The sequence below is a fragment of the Folsomia candida genome, unplaced genomic scaffold (genome assembly GCF_002217175.1).
Source record: "Folsomia candida strain VU population unplaced genomic scaffold, ASM221717v1 Fcan01_Sc004, whole genome shotgun sequence".
NCBI classification, from domain to species: Eukaryota; Metazoa; Arthropoda; class Collembola; order Entomobryomorpha; family Isotomidae; genus Folsomia; species Folsomia candida.
This window is the reverse complement of record NW_019091196.1, coordinates 10025560-10037826: the sequence shown is the minus strand read 5'-3', so window position 1 is coordinate 10037826 and position 12267 is coordinate 10025560. Positions and strand designations below refer to the sequence as shown.

The 12267-nt window shown below is 35.8% G+C and overlaps 1 protein-coding gene across 1 annotated transcript; it reads left to right on the top strand.

Annotated features, from left to right (window-relative positions):
• The first annotated feature begins 1401 nt into the window (after positions 1 to 1401).
• LOC110849217 lies at positions 1402 to 11580 on the top strand. The gene is made up of 9 exons (XM_022096593.2): positions 1402 to 1609; positions 2148 to 2293; positions 5860 to 5918; positions 6707 to 6815; positions 7817 to 8053; positions 8181 to 8251; positions 9623 to 9772; positions 9945 to 10338; positions 10426 to 11580. Exons 2-9 carry the CDS (start codon positions 2158 to 2160, stop codon positions 10605 to 10607), a joined length of 1338 nt encoding a protein of 445 aa, XP_021952285.1. The 5' UTR covers positions 1402 to 1609; positions 2148 to 2157; the 3' UTR covers positions 10608 to 11580.
• The last annotated feature ends 687 nt before the right edge of the window (positions 11581 to 12267 follow it).

Genomic DNA, 12267 nt, shown 5'->3' with positions numbered 1-12267 from the left:
GAGTCAATACAGAAGAAAAAACATTTACATGATCCGAATGCAAATAACCTATTCCAAAAGTCACTAGAGAGAGATACATACATAACATGTAATGGTACATATTGGTGACTATACGACGTGGAAAAAGTGGTTAAGCACTCTAGAGCAGAGACAAATTGAATTACCCATCTCAGACTGGAAATGTATGGTGAAAGACGCACAAGAAGAGTTAGTTGACTTTATCCTTCCCGAGTATTGCGGAGTATGCAAACTCACTTACTTACTACTTGAGTTGAGAATGAGACGCTTCATCCATTCAACAAACAGCAAAGTTGAGAATTTCCTGCAATATGGTATCATTCTTTAAAGATTTGGGAAGAAGGAGAGACTGCGGCAGAGCCAGTGACTCTACTTATTTGTGTTAAGCTGAGGAGAGAGAAAGTTGAAGATGAAGCTAGGCTGGATTTCTAAGGGAAAGTATCGTATCTGTATTCAGGAAGTAGGGATTATGTGATCATGAGGAAGGCAAAGTTTAGCATATACTTACGACACATGTATTATTGCTGTTATTTACTTCATATTCATTATTACCATGCAAAACTAATAGGTGTATGCATATTATTATCTTATGCGCATTGAATGGAAATTCACGGAAATGTAGAAATCCAACAATACGCCGCATAATGAAACCACTATTGATTGAAAATTGTTATTGTCCTGTTTATGTATGCATGTAGTTATGGATGACGATAGTGGTGGTGGTGGTGGTAGGTAATTATGCTTAGAACAAACTAAAGGATTATGGACAAAGGAAACCAATTCGACTGGAACTCTGGTCTCCCATTATGTATGGAAGAGAACAATGTGAGTGAATAGCAATATACATGGAATTGTACTCTCACATTGTGACAATCTTTTCATCATCTTAGGCCTTATTATGAAAAGTCAGCCACGTGTGAAAGCACCCAACCCACAAGGTTGTGCAAGGTGACTTTTATTGATTAGGACATAGATAAGAAAGAATATGGTCATAGTTGTAAAACTTATCTTGCGCTTTCCCCTATGAGGACATTATCCAAGAGATTATCTATTTATCTTACTCTTCTTACATAACACTGTGGGTGCCTGCTGCCCATTCAATAAATAAAATATGGTCCCCCCTCATAAACCGAACTCTGCTGAAAAATTTATTTGCAAGATCAATAGTGCGAAGAATTTGTTAAAAGGGGCTCTACGTCATTTTCAAAATCCGATACATACTTGTTTCATTATTAACGTGCAAAAATACATACTGCAGAAAGATCGCAACATATTGTGGCACAGCAGCAGCCAGTGGGACCAGTAGCTGGTCGTGGTGTGAATATTGCATGTATTCCTCTACGACCACAGCCTTGTCGGCTGCTGGTTTAGTTCTCTCTTGACTTTCACCAGAGAAAGGAGAAAGCTCCTGAAAACGTATAGAATACATAGTCGTCGTGTGAGGAGGATAAACTGCATATTGCTTCCAGTACAAGCTGCTTTTACGACATAGCAGAAGTAGATACGAGGAAGAAAGTTAATACTTTTTTTACAATTTCCACTTTTATCTCTTTGGTCACTTACATACTTCTTGGACATCACAATTCTCAAGGTTAGTGGAATCTTTCTGCATTGCTAACTTTTCGCAATAACTGGTCTCACTTTGCTCAAAAAATCTTTGATATTGGACCTGTAACCCGGAAAGAAATGGTTATTTTTCAAAGAACGAAATTGTATGTGCATGGTTTCTGGTTCGAGTAGAGGAACATTCCGGTAGAAGGAAAAAGAAACGTTTCAGCAATTATTTTTTTTTCAAGCATCAGTCAACAAGGGAAAGGTTGCCTTCGTGGTTTTTGTAGGTACTTACTTTGAAGGGTATATAAATACATATCCTTTTTCGGTGGGGTTGTTTCACTGCATACGAATTTTCTGTCTACTGTAAACACAAAGGGAAAGGGACCTCAAAGGAAAAAGTGAGATCAAACGGGGCGATATATGCATGTAAAGTTTGTTGTGAAACTTTATCATGTTGCGATGCTGATTGCTTTCACTCAGATATTTAGTAGTATATTCATAAATCTGAGGATATTTTACTATACAAATTTCATTTCTCTCAACCAATTAAATTTTATGTTTTCCTCGTGTTACAGATAACGATTAATGATGCAACGTTTCTTAGCGTTTGGTTTGGCATTTACTTTTTCAATCGTGGTGGTGCTGGGAGCTCCGGCAATTCAAAAACAGCAGCAGCAGCCGGCCGAAAATCCAGTAGAAACGCATCATACCAGGATTTTTGGTAAGTCTTGGATCGTATTCGTGTCAAGATTTGGTATTGTGTAAGTAAGCATCCTGCTTCATAAAGTTTTAAAACGCAAGGTAATAAATCCGATGGAATCGTGCGATAATGAAAAAGTTGTGAAAGTATGGTCTCACCAAATTGAAGGGATTTTTTGCAATGAAAAGCAGAGAAAAACTTTGTACATAAATAATCATGACACCAGCAGCATGTAAATTATTACGTCAATCATTGAACCCTCCGAGATAATACAACCCCAGATTCCCCGTTGAGCTTGAAAATCATTATGATTACGTCAAGCTTAATATTTGACATTGAATTTGATTTGATTTGTTGGGAACTCGTATGTTTTCTGGTTTTGACTTGCCTACGGAGTTTAGTTTAATACTTTGATGCATGATTCTGAAACTACCACCACCAAACAAATTCTGGATCATTTACCGAAATGACAAAATTTAAGGGGTATTAATGGTAAAAACTGGACCATTTGTTACCATCAGTGTCCAGTTTAGGACTGAATTATTGACAATACGCCAATTCAAATAAAGAATTAATAGTAATTCAGAAAGTGTTACTTTCATTTTTTGCATGAAAGAAAAGCGGGGAAAAAAGAGGGGCAGACGAAATGGTCTCACTGGGAGAAGATGCAGATGGATGGGTTGGTTTAGCTGGGAAAGCAGGGGACCGGAGAAAGCGAGATGTGGATGATTATTCTCCATTTCATTTTCTCATCCGATGCAATTGGTCTCGAGGGGTTTCTGTTTCTCTAACTTATTCCATGCAAAAGTCTGACATTCAAAGAACTGGAATAGAACTACAACGATATTGGTTAATAGTAAGATTGCTGTATCAATTCGGGATGTTTTTTGTGTGTACAAGGACCAGCTCTCATTTCTAGATGTAGGTACTTACATGAAATAAAGAAGCTTTTGATAAAATGTCACTTCTGAGTAATTCAATCCAACGGGAAGCAAAAGAAATGAACAGAACGTGTAATTTTTGTTGAATGATGTACCTGATTTGTTGACTTCATGTCACTCAAAATAGAATTTCTTGGTAGGTCTTTGTCCAGAGTTATAGAAAGAAAAATGTGCTTATCAATCAGCACGTTATTATATTTATTTTCGTGTTTTAGATTGTTCCAATTCTAATTTTGGAAATGAGACGCAATTTGTGTATAGTTGTGTGCTGAAATGACTTCGAGCATGTACGAGTGCTCGTGTATGTATGTATGCACAATATAGTCGTAAAAGATAAGATGTATAAATTTAATAAATAAATATGTTGGGTTTCATCTCCAGAAAACCAGGCAATCTTATCTCCTTCCAAATCGTTGATATGTATGTATATTTACATATTTGAGAAACCAATATTTTATATTCGGGCCTGCTCTGTTAGAATTTCAACATCAAACATCATTCGTATATGTATTTGGTACCCTTCGTGTCATGGAGTGAATTATTATTAACTGCCCACCACTTTCTTATCGGTAGACTTCCATCTCAAATTTATTTATGTATATATTCACTAAAACCCAGGAGGCATAAAATTTTTTGCCTGTGAACAAACCCACATGCAAATAAAAGTCTAAATAAAACAAACTTATTTTGTAGGCCACGTGCATTAAATTGACGCTCAAAGGTTAATAAAAAACATGAAATACAAAAATTGAAAGTAAGTATTATTTTTTGGCGTGAAATTACGCTTTACGTCCCATATTTCGTAAAAACGATAAGTCGGAATTTCCTGTTTTTCTGCAAAATTTGGGTAAAATTTGTATCAAGTTTACCACATCGATTTAGTATTGACCTGTATGACCTCTAGAAATTAAATTATAAAAACATCCGGCCAGAAATCATCAGCTCTAAACTATGCAGTCTGCTCTATCTACGAGTCACTTGGAATGAGAGTCAGCCCCACTTTCTCAAATGACTTTCTTTCAATCTTTCACTTCTGGTATTCCGAGGCCACCCTGCTTACAATGGAGTTCATGTTTGCTCTCAAGAATAATGGTTCAAGGATGCGGAAAATGCTTCCAGAATACATTAACCAACGAGGAGAGCAAGTGTCTTGACAAAATATTCGCTTTTATTCTCTGCTAAATACTACATAAAAAGTACTCTGCCTTATTTATTGAGCATCTTTAAAGAGAAGAGTTGACACTAGAATCGACTTCAAGCAGACTCTTATCACCACTTTCTCCCTTCATTATTTAAGTAATTAAGCTCTCAGGACTTGTAGTCGGCCGAGGGAAGTAAGTAATTGAATTAATTGTGACATTAACTATCGGGAACTAGTCAGCACTTTCATCAGGCTCGAAATTTCCTAGCTGCTGTCAAAATATTCTATGAACGTTCGATAGTAAATGTTTACTAAATATGTAATTCCGTGTTATTAAGGAATGAATCTATATTATTCCCATGTCGTTAGTGATTTCGCAATTTTCGCGAAATTTCGCATGAACGAGCATTTGCACCAGGTGGTCATTTACCATCAGCACTCCCCTGCTTTGCAAATTAACGTAGGTAAATTGGCCTAGAGAGAGTCAGGTAGGATTATGTAGTTATATAATAATTCATCTAATGGCAAAGTTGCATGGCAAGGCAGTTGTTCCAGTTGTTCCGGCCGAAATCACGCAAACGGGGAGGAACTAAATATTTATTACAAGGTAGCAAAGGTGTATAAGAACAGAAAATAGCAATATTTGTGTATTTATCCACCGAAAGATGAATTTGAACTTATGAATGGAAGCTGCTTGCTTAGAGACTTCGAATCTTGAGATAGAAATGCACTCAGGCAAAATGATGTCTCAAAGTGGCGTGGTGAAAGTGCAGACATTTTCGATTTAATTTACTTTGCACAGTGGTCCATGTAGTAATGACCGTTAAATTTTGATGGTTCAATTTCCACCATGGAGAAATTGCTCATGGGCATTTTATGGCTATTATGAATATAAGGTTGGCTAATTTTGATGATATATAGGTATAAGAATCTTACGTAAATATATCGTAATATATTTATTCAACAACATTTCTCCAGAATATGACCACCATTCTCAGAATTTGTATCACAAATAATTGAGATCACATTTCCAAAACAGATTGCAACTTTGCGTCAGTCTGCTGACTGACTGAACAGCCAAAAGTGAATTGATACCGGCATTGGCTACGTGCGTCAATTATTTTACTAATTGTTTACAACAAACATTTCTGTATTTATATAAATAGCACAAAACACTCTCACTCATAAGCTCTCCTGACACGCCTGACCTAAATTAGATCCGACATTGAATTGTTTTCAGACTGATGGCTAAAAAGTGAGTAAACAACAATAAAGTTTGTCGTCAGAGATGAATTAGGATTCATGAACGTCATCCCAGCATTTTAATTACTTTTCGCATATGTACAGGAAAAATAATAACAATTCGCGAAAGTGTCTCCGTTAATGGAGAAAGTAATTAAATAAGACTCCTGGAAAACGAGTTGTATGCAAATTCGCAATAATAATAGAACACAAGATGTCGCAGTTTGCATATATGAACGTAATCGCTGTAATTATTTTTCTAGGTAATAAAAATGTGAGGATCACGGCTGATGGTGGCGCAGAAAATGACGCAGATGAAGAGGTGAGTGCCCCGTTGGGTTGCTATCCGAGATAATGATTGATTGATGTGTTACGACACTTGCGGCTGGTTTATCGGGGAAAGTTGCTATTTAGTTGGTAACTTATTAGTTAGTACACATATGTAACTCTCCAGATGTGTTGGCTTTGTTGGTACTGCGGCTTTTTTTTCATATGATACTTTATTTTCTATCATGTAATCGTAATCTATTATCTGCTGCATCCATCTAACAAATTAAATCGCAAGTCTCAAATCCCCCAAATGCAATTCATTCATAAGGAATTGCATAAAACTATGTAAGACTTTCTGAATCACGTCGAGCGAATAAATCTCACCGTTTGCACCACTTTTTTTCTTCAATTACTTTTAGAATTCTGCAATTTATGAGACCAATTTCCTCTCAGAAATGTTTCTAAACTCACAAAAACTTGTTGCATTCACGTATTCGAAAGGTGAGTACGTGACGGATGAATGGTATTATACTGGAAGAGTCAGACTTTGACGTTATGTAAGCGAGAAGGTAATAATGTGAACCCACATAAAGCAGAGTATCATCAATCACAAGAAAGTTGAGAAAGAACGAGTCAGTTATTCAGTGATCCAATTCAATGGAACCAGTTGACAATACGATTACATAACTCATAAATTTACGTATTTTACATACATTCCTACCCAAATTCCTTTCATGACAAAATTCCAGCCAACATCACACTCCTTTAATTAAGCAAAGTGAAAATATTTGTATGACGATAAGGTGAAATATGTTGTCAAATTTTGTGTTAATTTAACAGGAGGAAGAATTGGAGTTGGAGAATTTGAAGGGTCATAAAGCAGTGTCGGCCGCTGCTAAAGACGCGACAACGACAAGTACGCAGGCATCGGTGAACCAGAAAAGGCCAGGTAAAACACTCCTACTAAATTTCACCTCTGTCATCAGAATCTCATTTCAATTCCATCCTTTCTTTTGGTGCCATTAACCAAATTACATTTTCATTCACGAAAAACGAGCCTTCTATTATGTCGCATACGATGATATTGATTGATAGGGTGGACTAAAAGTTGGCAATTTTGTACTGCAGAAAGTTGCCAGGAATAAACGTAATCTTGCAAATTGCGTCATCAAGGAGAAAAGTGAGACGTAGATTTTATCCGTACACGTATGCATTTTTTACCCTATGGTAAACTTTAAAATTCACTTTGTGCATAAATTTTATGCTACCTTGCTTGACTGTACATTTTGTTATGTATGTGGATGTCCTTAGAGTGAAATATTGAGGCAACATGTGGCTAAAAATAGAAAAGAGATCGAGTTATCCAATTTACAAATGGATGTCAAATGCAATGCAGAAAATGCAAATATGACATGGACAAAGTAAACATCAAAGGACTAGGTGGCCGCTCAGGTGGGCGTAGATGTGTCAAGTTTTGTTAGGAAAATGTCGCTTTTTATTCTTACTATTCTGCCTTTGAGTGCATGACTCTTGGCTTTTCATTGAGTTATTAAACAGACTTATGTACTTACGCAATTGTCATGTCCGCATGTCTCACGACTGTCAACTCTACCTGATTGACTTGAAATTTTAGACATGTTTGTAGCACACATATTTAGGAACCAAGGTGAATATGCATATTGGGGACCAGTCGGGATCATATTCATCGTGTGATTCGTTGGTTCAGAATATTCGGAATGAGAAAGCTGAAATTTGACAAGCAGGGGATTTAACAGTATAAAGTGAAATCATGAACAGATGAAAATAACTGAAAACCGACTCGGGCATAATGCGTAGGTTTTGTGTCTTTAGCGTTATGTCATCATCACAAACAATTAGTTAATTGGGGATAAAAATAGAGATTCATTTTTCGTATAAGAAATTGTCCCTGACCAAACTTTCTATTTGCAGAAAACGAGGAAAAACCGGCCATCAGTGACAACGCAAACTCATTAAAGTTTCCGCACCACAACCCGGGTGGATTTGACGAGTCGCTCTTTGCCAAGAAAAGTGGACACAATCAGGCTCAAGGTTCACCCATCACGGATCAAAATCGACTACTTGGGAGACTTTTGGGAGACACGTCCGGTGGTGAACATGATCGTTTCAATCTCCAACAAACGGATTACACACCGCAGGACATTGCCGGTAATTTCTAAATTACTTAAAATTAGAAATTACTTAAATTACTTAAATACTTAAATTACTTAAAATATTTTTAGATCATGTAATAATAATAACATCTTAATAATAATAGAAATATTTAATATTGCAGAGTACATCTTTTGGACGGGAGATGAACGCGGGGTGGCAGCTGCGATCGGAGACTTTCTCCAAGAAGGATTCGTAAGTTGATACGATCCGTTGAGACGAATTGCTTCCTCGCAGGTGTCGAAAACCATCAGTTTATAAATAGGCTGCTTCTCAGATTAATACCTTATCAGAATTTCGTTAATTAATTTTGAAATTAAATTCGATCGTTCAAGTTGAACTACGTCATTGGTTAAGTTAACATGTAGTTTTAGCATTTCTCTAAGCAATTTTGATCATGTGATCTATCAAGTAGAAAATCGTTAGAGTATTCTTCAACTCAGGATATGATGCATGCATATGTATAAACTTTCTCCCATTACGCGTGCCACTAATTGCGCTACAAAATACATACTCCTTTGCTAATAAAATGCACCGAACTGCGTCGTACTTTGTATTCTATCTATTGTACATACACCCATCGAATGAAAAGGGTTGCATACTATTTGCAAAAATCCCCACTAAAAAGTTTTTTATGATTGCAATGTCCACATTCTGTTATTATCTATGTACAAATGCATACATACCAAATTTCGCAAGAATAATAACGACCACAAACACTATTAATATTTGAAATTGCGAAATAATGCGAAACTTGGTAGAGAGGAGAAGGACAACTGGAAATGGGATTGGAATGGAATTGCCATCCCCAGACAGGCCGAGTGAGGGATTAGGGTCACCTTTAACACTAATTACTAATTCTCTCTTCATATCTCGCAAAACAGAACCTCAGTAATGCCCGGCCTGGTCGGACTTTGGTCGTAGTTTAGTTTAATAATGGAGATTCGATTTGGAGTGTGTGCTCAATTGAGAGGAAAGTAAAGAAAGAAAAAAAAGACATTTTATCCCCACGCAGTAAAAGTACTTTCATTTTAGTACTTACTTAGCTTTGGCTTTCTTTTGAGATATAAAGTGGGACAAAGTAAAGTAAACTGGCTCTGCTACATATTTCAGTGGCAAGTGGAGTAATGTCTATGTATGTACATACACAGGCAGTAATGTAATGGCCACTATAGGCTCCCCAACAACAAGTGTATATTTAGAAAGTTAGTTTATGTATGTATGCAGTCAAAACCCAGCGAAGCAGTTTTGATATGAATGACGTAAATGTAAAATGGATAGGTCGACATAAATAACAAGTTCACGGCGAGATTGCATCGCTTGCTTGCTTGTATAATCGCTGGTTTTGCTTAAGTTTCTCATGCACAAACTCGTGGGGTTTATGTATGCATCTCGGTTTCTGGTTCGTAATGAAATACTGTTAGCTTTTTACGTACAATGGTTTGCTTGCATAATCTCAAGCGGGTCGGCTTTCTCCTGAAAATTATTCATGTAAAATTCCTTCTCATATTTATTTCTACATACATTCTAAACCTTCTTTTCTTCTTTTATTTCTCCAAATCTCAGGTGAGTCGAGAGGATGCAGTCAGATTTTTGGAGGATGTCAAACACGAATTAAACGCCATACGGGCCAGATATACGACGTCCTTGGCTCAAGTTCAACCACTACTTCATGAGCAACAAGCTTCACCACCAATGCTTCCAAACTTTAATCTGGTAAGAAAGAAATGCGAGGAAATTGGAGAAACTTGAAGGTTATCGTCTGACAAAGGATGACAAATTAGTTGACCTTTCCATTTAAATTGCTTTCTATTTACTTATTTACCACTTAACGACACTTATTCTGAAGTCGTACATATGTTACACATGTAATATTATTTATTTGCAGGATGGGTACAAAGGTTACGCAGCAGGGGAATCACAATTTTACCCGAAGAGAGACAGCACACCGCAATTTCCTCTGCCGGAAATCATGAACGACAGACAGGCACAAGCACTACAATTATATCCAGGACGAGGAGGAGGAGGTCTGTCGGGACCCAATTCGAATCTCGTGTCAGTGGAAGAATTGGATTATGACGAGATTGCAGACAAACTCAGAACGGTGGATGCCAAGCTGCGAGAATATGCTCTGAAAGACGTTATCTATCAAATTGGCAAGAATCTATTTGCTGAAAGTCTCAAGAACTCACCTGGACAGTCGACACAAAAGTTTTCCGAATTCATTGAAACACAGTCGGCGAGTGGAAGGATTCCGAAGGATCTGGAGAAGGATGTTTTGGGTATGAAAAGCTAGAGAGGAGAGGAGATACATATTTATTATTTATTGCCATGTTTAATAGTAATAAGTGGCTATAAATTATATACAGATGTGCTGGTTGGTGCTTTCGTGGACGCGGTGGATGACCGTGGGGTGCAGCAGGGAGAATTGGAACATCAGCTTCAAGAACACAGACAAAATTCACCACCGAAACACGTTACAAACAAACTGGCTTCGTCGTCGGTGACGCCAACTGGTGGGATTCAGGGAAAGATTCATGGAAACATTTAAAATATTACGTGAAGATTGAGATTTTTATTCGTTCGTTTAATAAAAATTGTTTTGGTAATTTATTTTTATTGTGAGCTTGTATAAGGAAAGTCCAGTTTGAACTTTCTTATGTTAATTCATGTGCATACATTTTTGCTTAAACAATAGGTTGTTAAAGTGTCAAGATCTTACATATGTACTATTTTGGAATTTTCATAAATTTTCTTTTTATTAAATATATAGTTACATATTTATGTAAATTAGTTGTTGATTCTATATACTCCAAGTTGTTATTAATTTCTTGACTGAAAATAATTTAAGAGTTAAGGAGTTTAAATGTACCAAATTCTGTAACTGAATGAATTCGTTTAAATTACATACGTATGTACAATGTTGGTATAGGTGAAAGCACAATGAAGAATCTTTAAATGATTTAAAATTACCTCACAAAATTATATATGTATTGATATGAAGACTTTTTGGGAGAAATTACAATACGGATTTACGGATTTAGCATTCCATTAAATTGTTACATTGTTGTAATAGCTGTATTGAAATTGGTTGATATAACAAGACTTTGCAAGTATTGCACAAAAACAGGAACTCAGATTTATGTGGAATGATGTGGATCATCAGTGAATTTCTCATTGATTTCCCTTATTAGAAAAGTCACAAAATAAACTTACAATGGTTATGAAAAGGCTGTGAATGTGATATATTTGCATAGTTAACGTATTTAGAATTGTATTTCAGATAGTTTTAAATTCTATTGAGTATTATGGTAGGCAGTATTCTCATTTTTTGACCTTATTTCAGTATGAGCTTTGAATGATATTTTCCTTTTAAAAGATATTCGAAATCTGAAATAATTTGCATTTTGAAAATTGTAAAGTTTATTCTCCATTTTATTTTTGTCATTTTATAGTCATAACCACTTTTTTGTGATCCAAATTGAATTTCCTGAATACTTTAATAAAAAATATTTTGTTGGTAATCAGTGACTTCTATAAAAACATAATTTTAATTTTCACCAATTTGTGTAATTTTAATGTATCGATGCAATTTAAATAGGATCATGTGATTTTGATTGTTATTTCGACGCTTAACCAGCTAAACAACATCGCCCTACCATCAACCATATTCAATCATGCAAATACAAGGCAAACTAAGGATAATCATTGAAATGATCTATATACGATCAATATAACAAAATTTGTGTTATATTATCAGCACATATCTATGTATGTATTCTGTACACACTGAACAAACTCTGCCATTCGCCTCAAGAATATGGATTTTTCATCATTAATTTCAGATTGGGTTTAATCAGGCTAAATTCCTTTACAAAATGATTTCCTTCAATAATCATTATCTTTATGAGACAGTACGTTCTATACACATTTGCGTCATGACTTCACATCATCGAATTAAGTATAAAATCATTCTCGAATTATATATAAGAATCCTTATTATTTAAGCAACGCAACGAAGAAAAATCTAAAATTCACAGATTCCATTCTGACTCCCAATTTTACATAGATATGTACCTTAGATAGGCATTCATGTGCTTTTTCACATAAGTATTTAACAGTACTCGTGCTACACGACGTTCAACGTTTAATTTGTTTTAGTTATACTAAAAGAATGTATACTTGTACACGAGAATCGATTACATGTCGTA

What these genes read in the sequence shown, in the direction of transcription:
- LOC110849217 (XM_022096593.2), top strand. Translation starts at nt 2,158, where the DNA reads ATGATGCAACGTTTCTTAGCGTTTGGTTTGGCATTTACTTTTTCAATC. An exon ending in AAAATGACGCAGATGAAGAG is followed by an intron (nt 5,919 to 6,706) that starts GTGAGTGCCCCG and finishes TTAATTTAACAG; the next exon opens with GAGGAAGAATTGGAGTTGGA. An exon ending in GGTGAACCAGAAAAGGCCAG is followed by an intron (nt 6,816 to 7,816) that starts GTAAAACACTCC and finishes TTCTATTTGCAG; the next exon opens with AAAACGAGGAAAAACCGGCC.